This window comes from Cupressus sempervirens, chromosome 2 (assembly GCF_028749045.1).
Source record: "Cupressus sempervirens isolate cs-2001-9-10 chromosome 2, ASM2874904v1, whole genome shotgun sequence".
Lineage (NCBI taxonomy): Eukaryota > Viridiplantae > Streptophyta > Pinopsida > Cupressales > Cupressaceae > Cupressus > Cupressus sempervirens.
In genome coordinates, this window is record NC_143119.1 from 479307488 (window position 1) to 479332762 (window position 25275).

A 25275-nucleotide genomic window follows, 5' to 3' on the forward strand; every position below is an offset into this window, starting at 1 on the left:
TTGTAGCAGAAATCTACACCACAAAACAAGGGAAAAATGAAACAGTCCGTGTATATGTCAGAAAACTAAAAGAATTAATAAATAAAATGGAAAGTAAGCCGGTAGATGGGCTGAAAAAGAGATGGTTCATTGAAGGACTAAGCTTGGAGTTAAGGAAGAAAATGAAGATTGTGCTGTCATCATCATACACCGAAGCATACAATCAGGTGATGGACATAGAGAGTGAATAGAAAATGAAAAAGAAGAAGAAAAGTAGCTCATCATCATATGACTCATTTTCGGAAGATTGCAGTGGTGACGAGAAGGACAGTAAGAAGGTCCGAGCTCTCCAAAAGGATATGATCAAAATGATGAAGAAATTTAAGAATATGCAGAAAGAGACAAAGGGAAACAAGCTATGGTGCACAGAATGCAAGACAGAAGATCACACAAAGTGGTCTTGTCCAAAAAACCAATTCTGTGATATTTGTCAGATTATGGGACATTCCACAAAAGAATGCCCCTTCAATATGAAAACAAGAGGGCATCAACAAGTGCTCCTGACACAGGAGGCTTCTGTGTCAGGATGGAGCGGGAACACAAGCAATGATGGTGCCACTTCGAGTGGGTACAAAAATAATAGAAGAGGACAAAACAACAATACCAACAACAATAATGGGGGCTGTAGCCGAATTCAGTGTTTACCGCATGGGGTAAATAGATTAATGCACATAGACAATAGACAAGAACAATAGAACTCCTTTTATTGCTCGCATATGCCAAAGACATTACATTATGCTTATCATGATGATTACAATGATCCCGAAGGGTGTATATATACTTTCGAAGAACCTTCCCGAAGGGTTCTGTCGGCTACACAATATTTACTGACGACAACACCTTGTCGGCTACACAATATCTATCGACGACATTATCCCCCCAAAAGAAAAAGTCGTCCCCAGACAACAATTATAATATATCTAAGATAGATTAACAAAACGAAATACATTAACTAACTAACTACAACAAGATAGATCTATTTCTGTCACACCACTTTCACATTCATCCCGTGCCTGCACCAAACTGGTCTCCAAACCACGTTGCATCTATAGCCTTTGCTAACACAATATTGTCTCCTTAATCAAGCTGACCTTGATAGTCACATGTGCTGCTTTCTCTACTTCCAACTCCTGGGTACCCTGAGCCAAGTGTCGCTGAACTGCCTTCAACTGGATGATTAGCTCCTCCCGAGCTCTCTATACATCCACTAAGACAACTTCACGTCCAACACCTACTTCAAGTGCCTCAAAGCATATCACCCCTCTCGAAAGGCTTGCTCCAGTGCTCTCTCCATCTTTGGCACACTATGCTTACAGTAGCTCTAGGTCTCATTGATCGGTCACACTTCCCACGACTAATAACCGCAACGACTTGGGGTCTAGGGGGCAACGCCCCCAGCGGGGTCAAGGGGCAGCGCCCCCGTGGGGTCCTGGTGCTCCTTGTCGCGATACAGGGTGGGGTCGAGGGGTAGCGCCCCAGCCACCAAGGCCAAATTAGCACTCTGAAACACACACAAAACTGCATGGAATACACTATTTTTGTGATTTTTTCTGATCCCACACTCTTTCTAGCAACCGTTGATGTTTTACTACCTGCTTATGTCTTTCCCTTCCCTTGGGCATCATTCATTATTGATTCTGAACATTTTTTTATTTGTCGACATTTTTATTTTATTTTTATTTTTTGTTCCTTCCTCTATTTCTCTAGAACTCAGTAAATCCAACCCTTGGCGACCAAAATCAAACATTTCTGCCCTAGCTTTCCTTTGATAGAGATGGAAAATTTCTCTAGGACTCCTCTCCTGCACTGTATGGTCTATATTTTTGCCCCCTTCCATCTCCTTCATCGTACCTATTTGTTTTTCCTCTGATTCCATCATACCATCCTATGCCTTCCTTCCCCTGTTGGTAGCCATATGGGTTGCTATTACCAGTAGCCGTACTTGAATTGGATGCTGTACCAATAGCCGTACGGTGATCCCTTATGAAAGCTCTCCTCAATTCTTATGGAGTGAAATAGAAGACTGAAAACCAAATGCGTACTGAAGCAAGCCAAATCTGAAATCCGTATGATGGCATTAGGAAGCTTAACCTTCCAATTCGAAGCCAATTCCAAAATCCGTACACTCTAGAGAACTTTATTTTTCCTAGATCCGTACGCCAACTCTTATCCTTCAAATCCATAAGGTAACCTGTATTTTTCAATTCGTATGGCAATTGTATTCTTCAAATCTGTACACCAAACTGGGAAATTCGTACACCAAATTGGGAAATCCGTACGCCAAATTGGAAAGTCCGTATGCCAAATCTGCAAAAGAGTGTACATGCTCAATCATCTCCATAATCCATATGGGGTTGCAGGTGCTAATGGGACCATCGTACGGTGTCTTTCAAGACACCTTAACTTGCCATACGGTGTCTTTTAGGACACCTTAAGTTACTGTACGGTTTTCTTTCTTTCTTTCTTTTTTTCTTTTTTTTTCTCTTTTTGTTTTGTTTTGTTTTTTTTTTTTCAATTTTTTTTTCAAATAAAAAAAAATTAAAAAAATAAAAATCAATTATTCGTTGATGGGGGACTATTCCCTTCATGATAGATTTTTAACTTTGACATATTCACCATGCCCGGTACTTCCTTCCCATCAAGTGTCCATAATTTCATCGCTCCATTATCACCAACTTCCCGTATCTTGTATGGTCCTACCCATTTGACTTTGAACTTTCCAGGTTTGATTTCATTCTGTCTACTATACTTCAACACCAGCTGTCTCGGTTGAAACTTGTTTAGTTTGAGGTGTTTATCATGCCATGCTTTGCACCTGTTATGTATCACCTCCATGGCCCATTACGTCGGCAATCGTCGCTCATCAAGTTTATTTAAGTTACACGATCTCTCAGGTTTTCCATATTGCCCAATTTGTTTCCGATACTCAGTACTATGAATTCCGTCGGCTGCCACTCCTTGTTGTCAATAACTGTATTCTTGATTTTAAAATGTTCACTCTGTACTGCTGCAACTTTTGTTAAAACCTTCCTCTTTGTTTCCTGTGCAGACCATATGATGTGTCTTCCTTGTTATCGGCACCTTTTTGCTATATTTGTGGTTCGACGTAACATTTCCTTTTTACGCAGTTGTATGGTGGAATCTTTTTGTTTTTTATTTTCGTACTATATGTTCTTCCCTTTTGTTTCAGTCTTAACCGCCTTTCCTTCTTCCTCTTCTCTGTATTTTTTCGAACATTCATTTCCCTCTTCTTTCTCACCTTCGTCGGCCCTTAACATATTACAGCTTGGAAAGAGCTCGTAATCCTCCATCTGCCAGTGGAAAAGGCCGTTCAACGAGTCTAGGTCATCCTCATTCGACCCTCCTTCTAGTCTCAATACTCCCTCTTCATCAAGTTCCATTCTCTTCTTCCCCTCGTCATCATTCTCGCTTTCACCTTCTGAGTCTGATGATGCTGCCTCCTCACCTACCATTTGTGTGTGTAGGTCAATTATGAATCTTCTGCCTCCGCGCTCCAATGATAGAGTATTCTTCTTCTAGTCATGCTTAACCTTTTCTTGTATGAGCCATCCTCGGCCTAGAATGGCATCATATCCTCTCTTCTTCAGTGGGATGACGACGAAGTCGAGCAGGAATGGCTGTGTTCTGATAGTCACCGGCTGTGTCATCAGGACTCCCAACGGTTTGATCTTGTGCTAGTCCACCATTAATAATTGGAACGTAGGTGGCCACAATGTCGACTGTCCCAACCTCTTTCAAGTATCCTCCAAGAACACATTCACACCAAACCCTCCATCCACAATCGTGTCTGTCAAAACAGTTCTCAGAATTCCCATCTCGACGACTGTCGGATGCCGTCTGGATGAGAGGGCTAGTAGCATTGGATCCTCTACACTTGTGCCACTTTCCTTCTCCCTTCTGTCCACTGTACTTGCTCCACTTTCCTGCTCCCTTCTGTGTTCTCCTGGTAGTTTAGTAGTTGGAGTGATGTTTGTGAGTGCCGATCAGAGTTGAGGCATTGTGAGCAGCAGATCATTTATTTTGATTGGTACTTCAGTTTGTAATATTTGCCGTATGATGTTCTGTTCCACGCAATTCCTTGCTAAGGTACCGGTAGTGTCCTTCAAGTGTGATTTCTCCACCTGCGTTGCTTTCTGAATTTTTGTCCGCGCTTCCTCTAGTCTCTTCTTTTCTTTCGTCAGGTTGGGGTACAGTTTTGCTTGCTTCCATGTGATTGCCAGAACCTCTTCTTCATCTATCCTGATGGTGATCAAAGTCACTCCTGACTTCGAGCACTTGACATCTTCATGATCTCCAGGACCGCACCATCTATATAACAACTTTGGTGTGTTGACCGTTATATAGTCTCGGGCAAAGTGGCCCCACAAATTGCATGTGTGGCATTGAACGATCGGCCGTCTGTTCGCATCATACTGAATTCGACTTCTGCTACCATTATTATTGTTGTCATTGTTGTTTTGACCTCATTGATTGTTTCTGTATCCTCCCGACATGGCACCCTCCATACTGGTGTTCCCGCTCCCTCTTGACGCGGAAGCCTCCTGTGTCAGGAACACGTGTTGAGGTCCTCTTGTTTTCATATTGAAAGGACATTTCTTTGTGGAATGTCCCATGATCTGGCAAATCTCGTAGAATTGGTTCTTCAGACACGATCCTTTCGTATGGCCTTCTTTTTTGTACTTTGTGCACCATAGCTCATTTTCCTTGGTCTCCTTCTGCATGTTCTTAAATTCTTTCGTCATTCGGATCATATCCTTCTGGAGGGCTCAGACCTTCTTGCTGCCCTTTTCGTCATCACTACTCTCTTCTTCCGAAGATGCATCATCATTTGACTCAGATGACCTACTCTTCTTTTTTGTTTTCTGCTCACTTTCTAAGTTCATTGCTTGATTGTATGCTTCAGTGTATGACGATGGCGGCATAATCTTCATTTTCTTCCGTAACTTCGGATGTAATCCTTAAACAAACCATCTCTTTTGCAACCCATTTGCTGGCTTACTTTCCATCTTGTTTATTAAATCTTTTAATTTTCTGGCATATACTCGAATTGTTTCATTTTTGCCTTGCTTTGTGTTGTATATCTCTGCTACGATCTCATTGTCGTCGCGGAGCAGTTGAAATTCGGTGGTAAACTCCTTAAGGTTGTCCCAAGTGGTTAATTTTTGGGGATCCGTATCGGCAAACCAATCAATTGCGACACCCCGTAGGGTTGCCGAAAATTGTCGGACCCATTCATTTGTATCTGTTATGCCATTTGCCCTCCAAATTGTTTCGCATGTTTTATAGTGTCGGATTGGATCGGTCATACCATCACTATCAAACTTAGGCAACTTTTCCTTTGGTCCTGCCATTACTATTCGAGGATGAGGGGGTTGTGTACTTGTGTTGTTTTGCACTCCTACGCTATTTGGCACTCCCGCATTGTTCTGCACTCTTGCACTGTTCTACACACCCACATTGTTCTACACACCTGTGCTATTCTGAACACCCACACTGTTCTGCACACTCGTGTTGTTCTGAACACCCGTGCCGCTTTGAACACTCGCACTGTTTCCAACAGTTGTGCTATTTGGTGAAGGAGGGTTTTCGTCAACCGAAGCTATCCGTTCCAGAAGTGTATCTCGGATGAAGAGTTCACTCCACGCTCGTGCTCCCTCGGCACTCCGAGCCGTGCAAGTCAATCCTCTTCTGTCTAGATTCTCTTCCCTCAACATATGCAGGTTTAGAAACTCCTCCCTTGCTTCTTCCACCAAATCCAGCCATTGTTGAGTCTCTTTCAACAATTCTTCAGTGCTACGGTGTCCGTCGGAAATTTTCTGAAACCTTCGTCTGTGTTCGGCCTGCTGTGCCAAAATTAAATTTCCTTGTGTTGTGCGTATTTCATCATTTTCCTTCAGCTTATTCTTATTTTTATTCAACTGATTAGGCATTAATGTTCATTCCTTTGCCTTTGTACCAGGTCCATTGGGCAATGACGCCAAATGCTTACCGCATGGGGTAAATAGATTAATGCACATAGACAATAGACAAGAACAACAAAACTTTTATTACTCGCATATGCCAAAGATATTACATTATGCTTATCATGGTGATTACAATGATCTCGAAGGGTGTATATATACTTTCCGAAGAACCTTCTCGAAGGGATCTATCAGCTACATAACAAGAACCTTCCCGAAGGGGTCCATCAACTACACAATATTTACTGACGACAAGACCCTGTCGGCTACACAATATTTATCGACGACATTCAGTACGATGCGAACGGCCGCCCGATGGTTCAATGTTGAGCATGCAATTTGTGGGGTCACTTTGCATGGAACTATACATCAACAAACGCACCAAAGTTGTTATACAGATGGTGTGTATCTAGAGATCATGAAGATGCTAAGTGCCCGAAATCAAGAGTGAATTTGATCAGCATTGGCACGGACGAAAAAGTCTTGGCAATCACTCGTAAACAAGAAAAACTGTATCCCGCCCCGATAGAAGAAAAGAAGAGATTGGAAGAAGCGCAGGCAAAAATTAAGAAAGCAACGTAGGCAAAGAAATTACAATTGAAGGACACTACCGATACCTCAACGAGGAACTGCGCGGAACAAAACATCATAAGGCAGATATTACAAACTGAAATACTAGTCAAGTTAAATGATCGAATACTCACAATGCCTCAACTACGGACAACACTCACGAACATAGCCCCGACTGCTAAACTACCAGGAGAACATGGAAGGGAAAAGGAAAGCAGAGCAAGTGTGGTGGACCCAATGCTGCTAGCCCTTACATCTGAACGACATCTGGCGGTCGTAGAGATGGGTATATTAGGAACGGTCCTTTCAAACACAATTGTGGACGAAGGTTCAGGGGTAAATTTCCTACTAGAAAATACCTGAAAGAAGTTGAGACAGCCGATGTGGCCACCTACGTTCCAATTACTAATGGCGGACGAACACGGCATTAAACCTCTCAGGATCCTGATGGCACAACCAGTGACTATTGGAACACAACCATTCCTACTCGATTTCGTCATCATCCCACTGAAGAGGAGAGGATATGACACCATTCTAGGTCGAGGATGGCTCGTACAAGCAAAGGTTAAGCATGACTGGAAGAAGAATACCCTATCAATGGAACGCAGAGGTAGAAGATTCATAATTGACTTGCACTCACAAATGGTAGGTGAGGAGGCAGCGTTGTCGGATTTCGAAGGCGAAGGTGGAGGGGATGACGAGGAGAAGAAGAGAATGGAACCTGATGAAGAGAGTATTGAGACTGGAAGGAGGGTCGAATGAGGACGACCTAGATTCGATGAACGGCCTTTTCCACTAGCAGATAGAGGACTACGAACTCTTTCCGAGCTGTTATATGTTAAGGGTTGACGAAGGTGAGCAAGAAGAGGAAAATGAATGTCCGAAGGAATACAGAGAAGTGGAAGAAAGAAAGGCGGTTATGGTTGAAGCTGAAGGGAACAACATACAGTACGAACCCAAAAAAAGGAAAGATTCCATTGTATGGAACATAGTGAATGGACCGCACAGAAAAAAAAGGTTACAACGCACCACGAATTTACTAGAAAGGTGTTGACAGCAAGGAAAACACATCGTATGGTTTGTACAGGAAACAAAGAGAAAGTGCTTAGTAAAAACTTCAGCAGTAAGGAGTGAAGGTTCTAAAATCAAGAATACAACTATTGATGGCAAGGAGTGGCAGTCGATGGAATTCATGGTACCGAGTTTTGAGAACAAGCTTGGAGATATGGAAAGTCTGAGTGAGGGATGGTATAATTTAAATAAACTAGATGAGTGATGACTACAGGCACAATGGGTCATGAAAGTTACACAAAACAAGAAGAAGTTATGGAATGAGAAGCGTTTGAAATTGAATAAATTTCAACCAGGTTAGTTGGTATTAAAGTATAGCGGACGGAACAAAATTAAGCCAGGGAAGTTTAAAGTGAAATGGGTCAAATTATACCAAATCTGGGAAGTGGGCAACAACGGAGCAATAAAGCTGTGGACATTGGACGGGCAAGAAGTCCAGAAGCCGTAAATGGTTTCAAGTTAAAAATATACTGCTCGAGAACTACTTCCCCATCGATGAATAATGGTAACTCGTAATAGCTTTAAAAAAAAGAGAAAAAAAAAAGGAAAAAAAAAGAAGAGAAAAAAAAGTGTGATGAAAGCACCGTATGACATTTCCAAGGCACTGTACGGTTCTTCCCAACACCGTACGACAAACACTATACGATATCTTCAACCACCGTACGGTTCTTTTAGTGCCCCCATCACCGTACGACAAATTAACATACCCTTTTGTGGAAACCGTACAACATTTAAGTACCCTTCGTACAGTCTTTTCCAAGCACCATACAGCAGGACACAGTCACCATTGAGGCAAATAGTATGAAGCATTTGAAAAGTGTAATATCCCTTTCCAGATATATACTAAAAAACCCCTTGATATAAACTTGCAGATTTTTAACCGAACAGGAAACCAGTATTTGATATAAATTGCAAAATTTAAATAGATTTATAACCAACAGATTTGAATACAAAAAAACTCAAGAAAGTTCGTTTATTTCCTCCAATATTAAAAAATACATACATAAATCAGGTATTAACACAAATAGTTGTCAATTAATGTTATTGTATTATACAACTGCAATACAATAATGTGCAACAATCCAGAAAATCCAATCTTATAAACAGAAATAACAATCGGATTGGAAATGAAGATTAACCTGTGAGAAGGCTAGGTTTGCGTCCAACCTTCAAATACTTCAAGGGTTTGCATCCTAGAAGAAATAACCAGCAACTGTTTCTAGCTCTTAGATTTATCTTCTCCCATTAAGAGTCTGTTGTACCTTTATCACTTTTCCCAATGTGATGCATGCATCTTTAAGCAATTTGGGATAAAGCACCTTTTTTGTCCTTTAGTCACTTAAATGAACATAGTACTTTTAAAATAAAGTGACAAGTTAAATGAACTTTTAAAGTCACTTAGCCAGTAAACCATATAATCGTTAGGCATTAAAATAATTGACCAAACAAACTCAGATAAGCACATGTAATAGCTCGTTGGAAAGCTCTCAGCGAGATGCTTCCAACCCAACACTGAGATATCACGAATACTGAGATCTGTTTACTTACTAAAAATAGTAAGCATCTAGACAACCTGCCATAACTGCTTTGATGGGTTCAAAATTGGAAATGTCTAGGTCAAATCTCGAACCAAACCCCATAACAACCTTCTCTCCCTGAAACCTAGGCGAAGTGTGCCGGCAACACTAAATTATAATGTCCCAGAAAAAGGGGACATTACAAAGCCTCCCTTCTCAAAGATTGCTTTCCATCAAGCAATCCGCTCATATTTGCAGAAATCAAATGCTAGGATCCCATACTCGCCTCAAGAATGAGATTCTACTCCTTAGTCGATATGAAACTTAGAATGGTGAAACAGTACAATAGGAATCAATGTGCCAAATAACTGAATGCCAGGATTCCAAGTCTCACCATAAATGGACACCAACTACCATGTGCTGCTGCCCTGTGTGCCAATACCCTTAGTCAGGATGAAAGCCTCCCTCCATAAGTGACCCTATGAATCTCTACTGTCAAGTGAAGATGGGAGCTCAACAATATACCAATATCCACCCCAAGAGGATAGCAACCCAACTCTCCAACAAGATCCCTGATAAAAAGCAATACATAGGGATGCTCCACCTGGATCCCGAGTGAGAACTCGTGCGCTGTCTAAGATAGCACTGACCAACTCCTGTAGTATCTGTACCACTGTACCATTCCGGCAATATCTATACCAATGACAATGGTAAATCTAGCCAATCTGACTCCACCACTATATCACCCTGGTGGAAACGGAGTAATCCTAATCTCTGGAACTCTAATGTGTCAGAAGGCTGAAACACACAGATCATAGTCACAACATAATCCACTAGATGTAAGATACTATTAACACTTGGATCCCCGATCAACCAATACACCATGTCAAACCTGTTACCACCTGGATCCCAAAACAATTGAACCCCACATCCATTCGTCATATAGAGGTAAAAATACCTGGTAGCGTCTATAACACAACATCTCTCTATAGCTCCCGCTAAACTCCCATGGATGTGATAACTAACCAAACCATCATGCCAACTGATGCCATAGTCGTCTTGTAACCATGTACCCATAAGAGGACTTTGTGACATAGAAGTAGCAAACCATGTTGGATACATATCAGCATGATGTATAACCGACAGCATTCCCTGCAAGTAATCCCCCACAAACAATTGAGTTGGATGCTTGCATCCGCTAATCCCACCTTCCGAAGATGGCGTATACCCATCCCACAAAGGATGATATGATTCTGGAATCAACCCACACCGATGCATCATCAAGTCCTCCGTGCCTGGGTCAAAAGAAAAATGATGAGCACTCCTCACTGTGTATTTGCGGTAAAATGCTCCAACCTCTGTCAATGGCTGATCACTAAAAACACTTGAATCAAACAGCTGATCCCTTTGACTCTAAAAATCAACAAGCCAGCATCCAAAATCAGCTACATGGAATGAAGTGACAGATTTGCTTCCAGGAGATGGAAACAAATCAACATGAGAGCTATACTCCCAATCGGATGACACTGCGAATGCCCTATGTGGATGATGGAGTAGCGTCATGTGCTACCACACAACTCTCAGGAGAATCCACCATTGTGAGACAAGAGCTACCAGTAAATAGTCCTGTATCAACTGTCACGGCACTAACCTCAAGAGAACTCGATACAACTAGTGGTTCTCTACTGTTCTCCACCAAGGTACTCATCCCAGCTGAAACCTTTGTAACTATATCTGTGATAGATCTAACCACACCCCTACTACAACCCATGGATATCAAATCCTTATCAACTACCTCTGTATGTAACTGTACTATATCTGCAGTTTGTGCATGTTTACCGTACAGGTAAAATAAATGAACGTATACAGACAATGGAACAGAATAGCAGAATTATATTCGCAAATGCCAGACATACATTATGCTTGATAATATTCGTAATAATAGATGATTGATTTACAATGATCCCAGACGGGATATAAATACTACCGCCGAACCTTCCCGAAGGAGTCCTTTGGCCACAACATTACATCCGCTGCAAACTATTTACCTGTCGGCTACAAAATACAAAACACCGACGACAGTCAATCCGTCGGCTACAGAAACACCGCCGGAACCATCCAATCGGCTGACACCATCCCCCCCCCAAAAAAAAACAGTCATCTCCTGACGACTAACAAAATTAGGAGACAACTTACAGACAACAGAAGAAATACTAGAGAGAAGGGGGCGTCCCAGAAGTGTGTTGCTGGCGACGTAACTCATACACCTGCTCTGTCCTGATGCGGAGATCTGTCTGAATCTGAGAATTAACCTCGATGGCCTCCTTCAGAAGAAGCACCGCATCCATAGCCTGCCTCCTAGCTAACTGCATCTCGTGCTTAGCTGCATCTTTATCTCGGACCGTCGCCCCTGTACCTTGCCTAGCCACATCCCTCTCCTGCACCGCTGCTGCCATATTTGCTAGTAGTGCTGCTCGCTCTGCGGCCCATGCTGCCTGCTGGTCGGCCAAGTCGGCGGCTAGCTTCTGTCTAGCCTCACTCTCAACTGCCAATGATCTCTCTGCTGCAACCCTGCCCGCCTCCGCACGCCGACGACCATAGTAAACATCCTTGTACAATCCCACAATCTAATGTACCAGCTTCATTATAGGGGTGTCACCGGGTCCCAACTCCGGCTCAGTAGCCCAGTCTGCCAACATCTCAGCTGTCTCCACCGCCGGCCAGCCCCTGTCTACAAAACAAGTCTGAAATCGTCGAGGACAGATCCCACGAATATATGGTCTGATCAAATGCCACTCCCTCCACTGAGTCAGGGCCTGAATTGCTACATCATGTCCCTCCTTCAACGCAGACTTCATAGTCCTGAGGTAATCCCGGCACTTGTCCTCATCTGACCCGTAATCCTCCTTGGTGAAGTCCTCCAATGACCATTCCGCATCACTGTTCTCCTCCTCATTAGCGGGAGCCATGCCCATATCCGGTGCCACCTTCTCTACTGTCGGCGCAACCACGGCATGTGGCATTCCCTCCTCTTGAGGCCGAGGCTCTGGTACTGCTGGTGATGTTCCGGAATGCCTAGGAGACTGAATGGACGGACCCCGCTTGGCCGGAGTGAGTCGGAACTGCTGCCTCAAAAACACACTAGCGCTATCCATCACCTCCGGTTGGTCTGACTGCGCGAACTCCATGTTCTCCGGTACTGGCTGTGCTGACTCGGCCTCTGCTGAAAAAGATGACGAAACAGTGACAACTGCATCACAATCAATGACCTCCAATCGAACCTGCGGCTCAGGCTCCGGCGGTGGCAACTGTGCTCTTTGTGAGACTCCGATGGTGACATCTGCTGGTACAACTGGAATCACCTCCGCTACAACCGTCGGCAATATCTCGGCTACTGTCCGTGGGACATCTGTCGCTATCTGTGGGACCATCTCTGTCATTGTCCGTGGGACATCTGCCTCCGCTGGAGGAGTCATGAGGACTGGGGCATGGCGTTGGCCAAACGGCAGAATAACTGTCGGAAAGGTAGTCAAGTGCGCCGAAGTTGACAGTTGAGGAGGGGTAAAGAATGTGGGCCCACTACCCGCTGCCTCACTGCCAACCTCCACCGAAGTGCTCTCCTCTTCTTCCACGTACTTAGCCCCATCACTCACCGAAGTGCCCTCCCGTCTGCTATCTGTCTCCCCGGAAGCACCCATTCCGCGGAGTACTTTCTTGTGGCCTGCTGCTGATCCTCTTGTATCCAAGTGTCGCCAATAGAATATGGGAGGCTCCCCATCTGCCAACTTGCCCCTTGGAGGAGCCTCAAAATCATCCAGTGGAATCTGGCTAGCTGTAGCCTCGAGAAATAGCCCGATGGCGTGGCGCGGCATAAAAAATGTTCGGTGCTGAAGCGTCATGAATTCCTCCATCTTGTCGGCAAGCACTGAGGCCCAATCATACACCACTCCCTGCATGATACCATTCATAAACACAATCTGCGGCAATGCTATATCTGAAGCTCGAGTGGCACCTGTCAACCTGCTCTTGATGACATCCATGATACACCACCAGTGACCCTCCCGAATAAAGTCCCTGCGAAGCCCTCTGCACTTTGACCCCTGAACCGCTGCCTCCCGCTCCACGGGTGTAAGGTCCCGGCACACTAGATCTATCCAATGCTTCTTCCATTCCTGTGAGAGTTTATGGTTCTTGATTTCCACTTTCCTCCCTTCGGGGCCAGGGATGCCGAAAACCCTAGTGAAATCTCTAGGTTTAAAGGACACCGTCATCTGCTGCTTCTTGTATAGGAATGTACTTGTTCTGCTCCAGGCGCTATATGTCTTTATCATGGTGCGCAATACTGATTCGAACAATCGGATGGAGAAAATGGGAAGCTGGATGGCCCAATGAATCTGTGCCCGCATCAAAATCTGTGTAATCTGGTCTGCCTCCGGGGTCTCCTGCCACCACCTCCGGCATTCGCTGCCACTAAGACTTGAATTGGACGGTGAGATAAGTAAGTTCCTCTTTGGTCTTTTGCTTCTTGCTACTGGAACCCAAGGGGCCTGCAACTCGAATCCCTGATGCCAAAACCCTTGAAGTCTTTTCCATATTTGCCGCTAGCTGAGTCTTCCACGGCGTCCATTTACCTGCTGATTCCATGCAATAACGGGTTTGTTTTTCTTATTATGAGTTTCCTCTGTTCATTACGAAAGGAAAATATCAAATAAAACCAAGATATCAAATAGCAAGCACAGTCATATTGTTTCTCATTGATAGGTTCATGGACAATTTATCAAACGGTTAGCAACCAATTTTTTGATTAAATGCAGTTACAGAATGTATAGTCAACTAACTTAGACCTCAACCAATCTCCTTCCATTGGCTGCATAAGCATGTACTTTACCTTTCCTTTAATGCAAGCACCAATATGTACTTCAGTTGCAGAAGTACAACAAAAATCACTCCAATTCGCTTCTTTAGCATATATAAAGCTCAAATTCCAGTGACGTAATTATTCAATCACAACTATGATCAATTTCGAAGCATCAAATAGGGCCAAGTCCTCACTTCAATTGTCAGTTTTACAAGCAGACCCAGACCCTTCACCTAAATTCCATGATAGCTTTCATAGGAAGTATCGGACACCATTGATATTGTTGTGTAAGAATGATTGCTCAAGCTACTGGGCTAAAAGCTTCACAGAAGTTAATAAAGTATAACCACCTCAGATGAATTCCCAAAACTCAACAGCAGGAAGGCAACTGGCTATGTGAAGGTACTACGAAAATAAAAATGCTCCAAATGCAAATATAAATCTATATCTTCAATATATTGCACTGCCCTTAATTTTCACAGTGAGAGCAAAAATAATTATTTCATACTCAGCAATAATAATTTGCCTTCAATACCATTCCAAACAAAGTGTAGAGCCCTTGATAATCTTCAGAAATGTTAATCCCCCTAATTGAAATAATCACCAGCTTCAAACAATTATCAAATCTTTTGTTAAATGAATATTTTCCCTTGAATCCAAAATTATGGCCAAAATGCAAGAAGAAAACTGGAAGGAATTTTGTCAAACAATTCTCATGTAGTCTGATGATGTTTATTCAACTCGTGGGCTTTCTTTTTCATTGGAAACCACGGGGTTTACTGGATAGAGTTTTTCTCTTAATACATGCTGCTGAACTGGGTTCGTTTTATGCAATGGCTGATTGTGGATGCTACACATTTTCCAGCTGATTCAATGCTAGGTAATTTGTAGAACACCTTCTTCCACAGTCAACGCACTTAGCTTCAAAATTGAGATTGACATTAAACTCGTGAGTTTGCTTCTTCTTAGGAAGACGTGGTCATGATTCCTGTGCACATTGAGGAGGGTATTCAATGGTGGCGTCAACCTGTCTTCTTGCAAAACCTTTCCCACACTACCAAAAATATGCCTGCGCGTTCATGCCCTGCTACTCCTGTGAACAACCTATGAGCCTAGTCGCGACCTCGTGAGTGGAATACACTGGTCGCAAGGTGAATTTCGACGCCTACCAAAGATTCCTGGGGCTTTTCATGTAGGAAAAACCACGCAAAATGACCATTCATGAGCCCAAAAATACCTCCCAACAAAAGGTTTCCGGTTGATTCCGACTCCACCAAAGCTTCAGCCGATCAAGACCATTGCAATCTCAATGACTGTCTTGCTGCATATTGTGAAAACCCGACTCCAACCCTGCTCACGTTAATAAGCACACAATGCTCACTGATTCATATAAACACGATATTTACATCTCTCGCCTTCCACATTCTGAGCATTTGTTTCAATGAAAGCACTGGGTTTTCGTCCAGCCTTAGCATAAATCTTTCCCGAGGGGAATTTTTTTGTTCATAAATTCTTGTATATTCTTTGCAACCATTGCTTAACCTGTTCAACTCCAACTTGTATGGTGCTTCTACTCAAAACTTTAACATGTACTTGCAATGATACTGATTTTTCTCTGCAGCCTCCAATAAAATATGAAATCTCTATTAAAAACTCCTGATAGTCCATTTCCAGCAACCACACAGGCTGGCAAGATGTGCAGCTTTGATACCATTGTAATATCCCTTTCCGGATATTTACTAAAAAACCCTTGATATAAACTTGCAGATTTTAAACCGAACAAGAAACCAATATTCGATATAAATTCCAGAATTTAAATAGATTTATAACTAGCAGATTTGAATACAAGAAAACTCAAGAAAGTTCGTTTATTTCCTCCAATATTCAGAAATACATACATAAATCAGGAATTAACACAAATAGTTGCCAAGTAATGTTATTGTATTATACAACAACAACACAATAACGTGCAACAATCCAGAAAATTCAATCTTATAAACAAAAATAACAATCAGATTGAAAATGTAGATTAACCTGTGAGAAGGCTAGGTTTGCATCCAACTTTCAAATACTTCTTCAAGGGTTTGCGTCCTAGAAGAAATAACCAACAACTGTTTCCAGCTCCCAGATTTAATATTTGTTTAGAATATTATATTCTTCATATCTCCTCCCATGTAGAGTCTGTTGTACCTTTATCACTTTTCCCAATGTGATGCACGCATCTTTAAGCAATGTGGGATAAAGCACATTTTTTGTCCTTTAGTCACTTAAATGAACATAGTACTTTTTAAATAAAGTGACAAGTTAAATGAACTTTTAAAGTCACGTAGCCAGTGAACCATATATCGTTAGGCATTAAAATAACTGACTAAACGAACTCAGATAAGCACGTGTAATAGCTCGTTGGAAAGCTCTCGAGGAGACGCTTCCAACACAACACTAAGATATCACGAATACTGAGCTCTGTTTACTTACTAAAAATAGTAAGCATCCAGACAACCTGCCATAATTGCTCTGATGGGTCCGAAACTAGAAATGTCTAGGTCAAATCTCGAACCAAACCCCATAAGAACCTTCTCGCTCCGAAACCTAGGCGAAGTGAGCCGACCATTGAATTATGATGTCCCAGAAAAAGGGGACATTACAAAAAGCCAGAAGTAATAAGACAACGTATGGAATTTTAAGAAGAGCGTAGAGAATTTATATTTTACAGGTGTTAGATAGCTGGAGATCTCAACCGTATGGTCACACAAAACAAAAGGGATGATATACGCTACTACCATACAGACACATAAGACATTGTACAACCATCAATACATGTGGTACGGTTCAGAATAGAGAGGAATTTATACAATTTAGTACTGCTTCAAACATCGTACAATACAGAAGAAAGGGAAAGTTTATGATTTATTTTGCCATATTGCATCTACATTGCCGTCGTACGAGCATGAGGTAGAGGTCGATTTTGGGTTGGGTTTTGCAAACATTTTCTGAGTGATTAAAGAGAAAAGGAAAAAGATGTAGCCGTACAATAGAAAGAAATAGAGGAAGAAGGAAAAAAAAAAAAAGACGACAAATAAAAAATGTTCAGACTGAATAACACGTGATGCCCAAGGGAAGGGAAAGACATAAACAGGTAGTAAAACATAAGCAGTTGCTAAAAAGAGTGTGGTATTGGAAGAAAATCACAAAAATGGTGTGTTCCATGGACTTTTGTGTGGGTTTGAGAGTGCTAATTTGGTCTTGGGGGGCTTGGGGCCTTGCAGGGGTGCTGCCCCCAGACCTCCAATTGCTTCAGTTATCAGTCGTGGGAAGTATGACCAGTTGATGAGACCTAGAGCTGTTGCAGGCATGGAGTGTCTGTGTACCAGAGGTGGAGAGAACAACAGAGCAAGCCTTTCGAGAGGGGTGTGTTGGACGTGAAGTTGTCTTAGTGGATGCATAGAGAGCTCGAGAGGAGCTAATCATCCAGTTGAAGGCAGTACAGTGACACTTGGCTTAGTGTACCCATGAGTTGAAAGCAAAGAAAGTGACACTGGTGGATATTTTGTAATTGTCGTCTAGAGATGACTTTTCTTTTTGGGGGGGATGATGTTGTCGATAAAGTTATAAAATAGCTGACGGGTAGATTAACATGTTGTCGGTAAAGTTATAAAATAGCCGACGGGTAGATTAGCATCCGAAAGGATGTGTGACGGTTGAGTCACCCCTTCGGAATGGTATATGTACACCGTCCGGAACGGACTTTGGATCATTGTTGTAATCATCATTGGAAGCACTATGTAATCTCTTCGGCATATATGCGAATAATAAAAGGAGTACTATTGTGTTACATGCTCTTGTCTATTGTCTGTATGCATTAAACTATTTACCCCATACGGTAAACATTGTTCGGGTAATTTTCCACTATATTTTTGTTCTCATTTTCATTTTTCTTCCTTATTATTGTTTGCACTTGTTTATGTTCATTGGTGTAAGTAAAACTAAAGCTTTACATTTCAACTTTTACAATGGTTGTATTTCATAGTCTCTAGTTGTGCTCCTACAAGTTGTCGATGGAGACAAGCCCAAAATAGGCTACATTAATGAGGGCATGGATAGGGAAAAGGAGGTGATTAGATCTATTTATTCATGGAATGAGGCTAAGTACGGTCTCCTATGGGAGATCATTTTTCAACAATGGCACCGTTTGCTTTACAGGCCTATACATACAACTACCCACTACCTTAATCTTGCATTCCAATTTTGCCTAGATTTAAAGTTTGATGAAGAGTTGAGTGGGTTTGATCAAAGCATAGTTCAAGATGGTCTAGAGGAGGTTGGCACAAGCAAAAATGGGAAAATATCGAACTCTAATTATTTTTCTATTTTCTATGTTTTAGTAATTTGCATTTTTGGATGTCTTCGAGGCATTCCAAGGCTTTGAAACCTTGTGAAGATCCAGCCTTTGGATTTTCCCTTTAGGGATTGAATCTAGAGCTCTCGAAGACGTTTCCAACAAAGTGAACGGTTCACATTTCCGAGCTAGGAGCAAAAAGTTATGCCTTCTCCAAGGAGACCTAATTTTGTATATAATATTTTGATAGGTTTGGTAGTTTTTCTAGTTTATTTTGTAATAAATATTATATGGACTTTTTGTTATCATTTCCAAGGGATGCTGGCGACCCTTGGGATCCATCAAACTTTGTATAAACTCCAATCTCGAATGGAATAGATCACTTTTGGCTTGCAAAATCTATTGTTGAATTAAGTTGTTGGCATTTAAACTAACAATATTGTAGGTATCACACTGGGTATTGTAGTTTGAATTCATAATTCGGATCAGGGGTCTACGAAATTGTAGAGCAAATGTCACTTGATTCATGAGAAAAAATGTAGGCAAAATCGAACACACATGATGACAAGTAAAAATCGATTCAAGGCATAATTAAAATTTTAAGTCTTCAACTTTTCTATGTATGATTCTATTACCATTTTACATTGATAAACTTAAAGTTATTGAATAGAATTGATTTTTTAGTTTTTCTCATTTTAGATGCATGGTAGGAGATGTTGGTGCTAAGGTACCAAATTTATAGAGGATTGCAATTAATATCTTGAGCCAGCCATGTGGTGCTTTAGAATGTGAGTGCAATTGGAGCATACCCAAGCATATATGCTAAAAAAAGTGCAACAGGTTGGTAGTGCAAAGGTTGAATGATCTTGTCTATGTTCATTACAACCCTCGCCTCTGTCACAAAGGATCTTGGGCATTGACTCACTTCCTATTGCTTGAAAGGAGATTAATCAGGTGGATTGAGAGGTAGGGACAAAAACAATGGTAGAAGAGGCTCGAGCATGAGGAGACCCATTGGAGGACCCCAAGGATGATGTGGATGAGCATTTAGACATTGTTGAGGCTAAGCCTAAGATGCAGTTAGATATCATGGCTGCAACATCAATTGAGACCTATTTTAGGTGCTTATGTAGGAGGGTTGTTGGGTTGAGGTGATCACTAATATAGGCACCTCTGAGCCTTATACTTCTAGGTTCTATCTTTTATTTTGATATATTATTTGAACGCTTCAAATTTCATAGTCCATGAATTTTTTAGACATTTGACTCTTTATATTTCTCATGCTATTTAGTTTAACACATTTGAATATTTCCTTCAGGTAAAGTGTAAAATTTGGATATAAATGTCAGCTTGTGAATGTTTTCAAAGTAACTTCTATTTGACAAGATTATTTTGTTTTTAAGGTTTATTTACTAAAGGATGCATGAAACAAATTTTAGAATCCTTATACATCTTTGAATTTCTTGGGTTTTTCAAAGTTTCAAGTCTTTGCCAATTTTTTACCAAGTTTGGTCGCCAAGTCTGAGTCCGTGTCTTGTTGATTGTTTGTAGCTTCTGTTGGATAAATCCTATGAGACTAAAGTATTATATATATATATATATATATATATATATATATATATATATATGTCAACATGTCCAAGTCAAAAATCAGCTTGCCGAGTCTAGGTCTTGTAACTATGGCCTAAAGTCTTAAGCTAAAGGAGGATGAGCACCAAATTTAAAACTCATATTGAAGGTGCTTTTCATACTGAATTTACTTCTCTTCTAGGTAGCCTTTGTCATTTATTAAGTAATGCTCAGGATTTTATAACCCAGACTTCAATACAAAGTCTACTCATTATACCTGAAGCTCTAGATGAATTCTTTGAACAGATAAACAACTGTCTTATGCACATATTCAAGGAATCACAACCATGTAAAATCAACTGCCCCTTGTTTCTTGATTTGGAATTGGAATATTATTAATTTTCTTATTTATGCTTTCATCAACATTATTATGTAATCATGTTAGTATTACAGATTTTATATTTAATGCTTAAATTGTCTCCTATCAACGTTATGGACTTTGAAACTGGTTTCTGTTAAATTGTCTTTTTAATTTTTATTATATCTTTGATGTATTATTATCTCTCTTGATGAGATTTATTGTGATTTCAATGACTTAAGGTGTAGCACCAAGCCATCCAAATTTTATTATTAACTGTATACAATTTTATACCCCAATAATCCAAGATTCCAAGTACCTAACATACACGTGCAGATATAGATAGAAAAAGATATGACACTCAATAGGAAGATATTGTTTCCAATGCTGGTTTTAAATCAAATGCCTTAGTTTTCTTTTATTTTTTAAGTCTTTCTCATATCCAGAAGCAAGAATAAAATTGCTTTCTAATGTAATTTTTTACTTGGTTTATCTGATGCTATAAAGTTAAATGCTTAAATTTATTGATATTGGAAACTCTCACATACTTTGGTGTTTTGTGCCCCTTTTTGTACCCCCAATCTTTATGTTTTTCCAAGGTTATTTAATTGCTTTTACAAATATGATTACTTTGGTTTCTTTTAGATTAATAACTATTTTTTAGTGTTCTAATCACATGACTTTCTCTTACAGCTCTTGGGCTTAAAAACTGCATAGAACATGTTTGGAGAGACACAGCTGTGTATTTAAAAAACAACAAACCTCTTCTAATTGGACGTGCTTATGGTCGCGTAAGTAGACATTTACTTCGTGAGGAATTGCTGAGAAGGTTTGTTTCCTTTCCCTGTTAGTATTTTATAGTGATTTACGTGTGCAGATATTGTAATGAGTGAATTGGATGTAAGGGAAGCTTCCTTTTTGTTCCACAATGAAAATTCCAAGGATATTAATTTCATTCTTTTAGTATAATTATTGGAAGCATATTAGATGAAGAAATCTTACATCCATTAACTTCTAACAATCCTGAGTGCAATATAGATATTAAACAACTTTGAAGCTCAGCTTCAAGGTTTATAGACCTTACAAGCATTGTAGTATCTTCACTTTTAGTAAAAACCAAAACACATGCTTTCAAAAGTATAACACACAATCCTTTTAATTGATGTTCATAATCCAGATTAAACACCTTTAGACTCATCAGTTGACAGAAGATCAGAAATTACGCTTGGCCTTCAATTTCAAAGTCAAAGAGACAGGTCATAGAGCTCTTTGTTCTCTTTAATGAATGGCAATTTGATTCCTAAAAAACGAAGTGCGGTCTGAGATTTCTTTATGCATCCCCTCTATCAATGCAACTGCACTAGGTTGTGTTTCATGGGTTAATTATTTATTAAATTCTGTATGTGAGAAAAAACAATTTTACGATTGGAATTCTTGTGCCTGCAAGAGAGCACAAAGAAAATAGGCTTTACAGTAGACTTTTATTCATTTATTTATTTATTTATTTTGGGATAGGTGGACAATGAACAACAACTTCCACATGCTCAATGGTTTAGAGTATGCGATTTTGCAAGTTTCAGCTAGGCCTTTGTTGGCAAATATTTTTGTAAGTCACTAAGACTACAACTTACAAAATTGTAACTTCAGGTGACAGTAGTGAGATAAATCTCTCCTCTCAGCAATAGGGGAAGCTCCCTTCTTACTGTAGGTGGCTACAACAGAAACCTTACTGAAATTATCAAATGGGCAATTCTCTGAATTAACTCCTTTTTTGGAGAAATGATTGTATTGGAAAAACTACTACTTGCAAATTAACAAAAGGTACCTACTGCTACAGTAATACCGGTGGCGTAGTAGTTGGCATAAGAACAACTTTAAAGACAATAGTTATAATTAAATTTGGTAAATCTATGATAAGTAATCAAAGCACAAACTCTTTAGTCCCAGTATTTGCAGCCACTATCAAATTATAACAATTCTGCTTCTAGAAGCTCAAAGTCTTCAAGAAACAAAACTGAACGCTCAAATGCTTTACAGGGATAAATTATAAACTGAACCAAAGATAAATTAATCAATGCAACTTAAGAATACAAAGACCAACTTCAAGCTTCACAACGCAAAGTTTGAGAAAACCTCCTTCTTTATTCAATTCATAAATTTATTGTATCTAGAAACACAAAGTTTTCAAGTTACAGGTACTTCAGCATAGCCTCCTTGTATAAAGCAATAGATAAATATTTACAATGAGCTCTCTCCTTTATATAAAGAAAAAGAAGAGAGAGAAAGGTGGAGAGAAAAGGGGAAACCTTTAACCACCTTGACTTATTCGACTAGCAAACTCCTAACTAACTTTGACTTATTCTAAGTTGCATGCTTAATGCTGTTGCAACTTGATTGCATGAAGTGTGTATACAGGTGCATGTTTCTTGTTTTAAAAAAACTAGTTTTACTTCTAAAAAGCATAAGAAAGATGTAGCAAGCTATTTTTCCAATTCCTATTTAAACAATTAAATATAAATAAAAGATACATTAGTTTTCATATTCACATGAAAAGCAGTTATAACAACTATTTTACATATTCAATGAAAGAGATCAATGGGTATAACAGATTAACTGATTTCTAGTCAATTGAAAAGAGAGTAACTGATTTAACAATATTAATAATCTAAACTTATCCTCAACTGAAAATGCTAGTAAATAAAAGTAAAATACTTCTTAAAAGAAGATAACTTGAATTGAGATCATATCTTTGTCTTGTTTTAAGTCTTGGCATCTGGTGGAGAGAAGAAGCATTGTCAAGAGCTTAACCTCCCAACTGCGGACCCCTAAGTATGCTCACACAATCTCAACTGAAAAAGGCCCTCCCTACCTGAGATTAGGCAAGGGACAACCTATCCTGCCACTGAGCATTTTGGTGTTAGAGTGTCGGCTATACAACTAGCTAGGCTATGAAGTCCTTCCCATCAGCTCATCTATCCAATTGCTGGCAACCCTTAACTCTAGTGATCACAATAGGAAGCATGCCACTAAACCTACCTTGGCCAAGGATTTGCATGGACACTATGTGCCCGATCTATGTCACAAAGTTCATCGAACTTTGTGTATGAAGTTCGAAAATTGCCGAACTTGTATAAATTTTTTAAAAAAATTGTTCATGTTCATCTATAAATTTGTACGACACAAAGTTTGTGTGCTTTTGTAATCAAGATTGACAAAAAATCCATTACTAATTGCTACGAAAAGTATATGAGCCCATTCGAGTAAAAATCACGATAGAAATAGACAGTTTACAATTTAGTTTTACTCGGAACATTTCTAAGTAGGTTACATGAGAGCCAATTTTCGGGCAGCTGAAAAATAGTGAGGGCAAAAATGAAGTATTCCACAAAAAATTCGTCACACCCTGTACAAAAAAATTCACGGTGTCGTGAGCTTGGAGGGAAAACTCCATCGCACACTACATATGACGGAACTGAAAATCTTTCTAAACTTAGCAATCAATAAAAGATTTAACATACCATATATTAATTTTGACTAAATTTATATTACATTATTTTTAAATTTATTATTATGAATCCAAATTTAATAATGTTGATTAATTTTTAATAATTTTAATTAAATAAGTGACTTCTATTTATATTCATTTACAATTAATATAACCTTTATTTTGTTTTAATAAAAAATAAAGCATGTGACTATTTAATTTTATAATATACATATTAGCATTTAAAATTTTTTGACAACTTAATTGGTTTATTATTCATATATTGTTTAAAAATTCATACATACATATAGCGAATTTAATGTCGATTTTTTTACGAATTTTTTTCGCTTGACAAACTTCATCCAAATTTCATTGTCTACGAACTTGAATTCGAACTCGAACCTTGTGACATAGTGTCCAATCACCCACCGCTCGACTTGACAACAAGAATTGTACACTTTGATTATCATGAGCTGACTTGGATTTGTTTATATGCTTATATCCTTTTAGTTAAAATCTGATTATTCATCTTTGATTTGAGGTTACATCACATAGTCATTGGGTTATCAGCCCACACCCTTCATCTCAACCATACTGGTCATCCTTAATGAATCCTGGTGTGGTTTTCCGTGGCTCTTGATTAAACTTTTTTTATTACAGATACGAGTTCTCTGCCCAACCTGGGCTTGCAACAGATTTATAACTGAAAATTCATGGACATTTCATTAGCATATTTTAATACCTCTTTAATGGTGCCTTTCCCTATCTCAGAGACCTTATGGATAATGCCGCTGTATAAGAATCTCACCAAATGGTATTCCTTCCCAACTATTTAGGATATGAGACATGTAAATATACGACAGGCAGTTACACTGATTTCATATGATTAACCAAAACAAATAGTTGTAACATAATCAAACCAGGTTCTTAATCCATGTGGCTCTGTTCAAATATTCTCTACAGCATATATGCTACCAGTTTGAAATGCAGAGCTTTCTATTCAAATATCAAGAAAAGGAAAATGCAGATAGATGCACAACCTGGTCTGTTAGTTGTGGTGTGCTCACCCTCAACTGTTGGCAATGCCTAGTACGGATCCTTGGCTTTAGAATATCAGCCTTAAGTGATGCGAAAGTAATTGCAAGGGAAAAAGGCAATGGCGATATGAATTGCAATTGCTGGTATGAACAGAAGTAGTACATTTGCAATACCCAATCAGGATACACAGAAATGTGAGTGCAATTCCCAATATGCTCCACAACAGATCGTATGCACTACTCAAATAGGATCGATAGCAAAATGAATGTAATTCTCAGTTATGCCAAGATGAATATAATCCTAGATATAACAATATGAATGCAACTCTGGTATGATAGTATGATGCAACTCTCATGATATGAATGCAGCCCGGGTATGATAGCAATCCTTTTCAGTGAAAAAAAATGGCAGGTAAAAGGAAGTCTTCCATTTCTCCATGCATGCTTTGTTCTTT

The 25275-nt window shown here is 39.8% G+C and overlaps 1 protein-coding gene across 2 annotated transcripts in view; it reads left to right on the plus strand.

Annotated features, from left to right (window-relative positions):
- Nucleotides 1–25275, plus strand: part of LUT2 (Lycopene beta/epsilon cyclase protein) — a 227188-nt gene that overhangs the window by 99087 nt on the left and 102826 nt on the right. For both annotated transcript variants that reach the window (XM_089814295.1, XM_089814294.1), the window contains exon 4: nucleotides 20993–21128. In XM_089814295.1, coding sequence (XP_089670421.1) covers nucleotides 20993–21128 — 136 coding nt within the window. The remainder of the gene's footprint in view (nucleotides 1–20992; nucleotides 21129–25275) is intronic.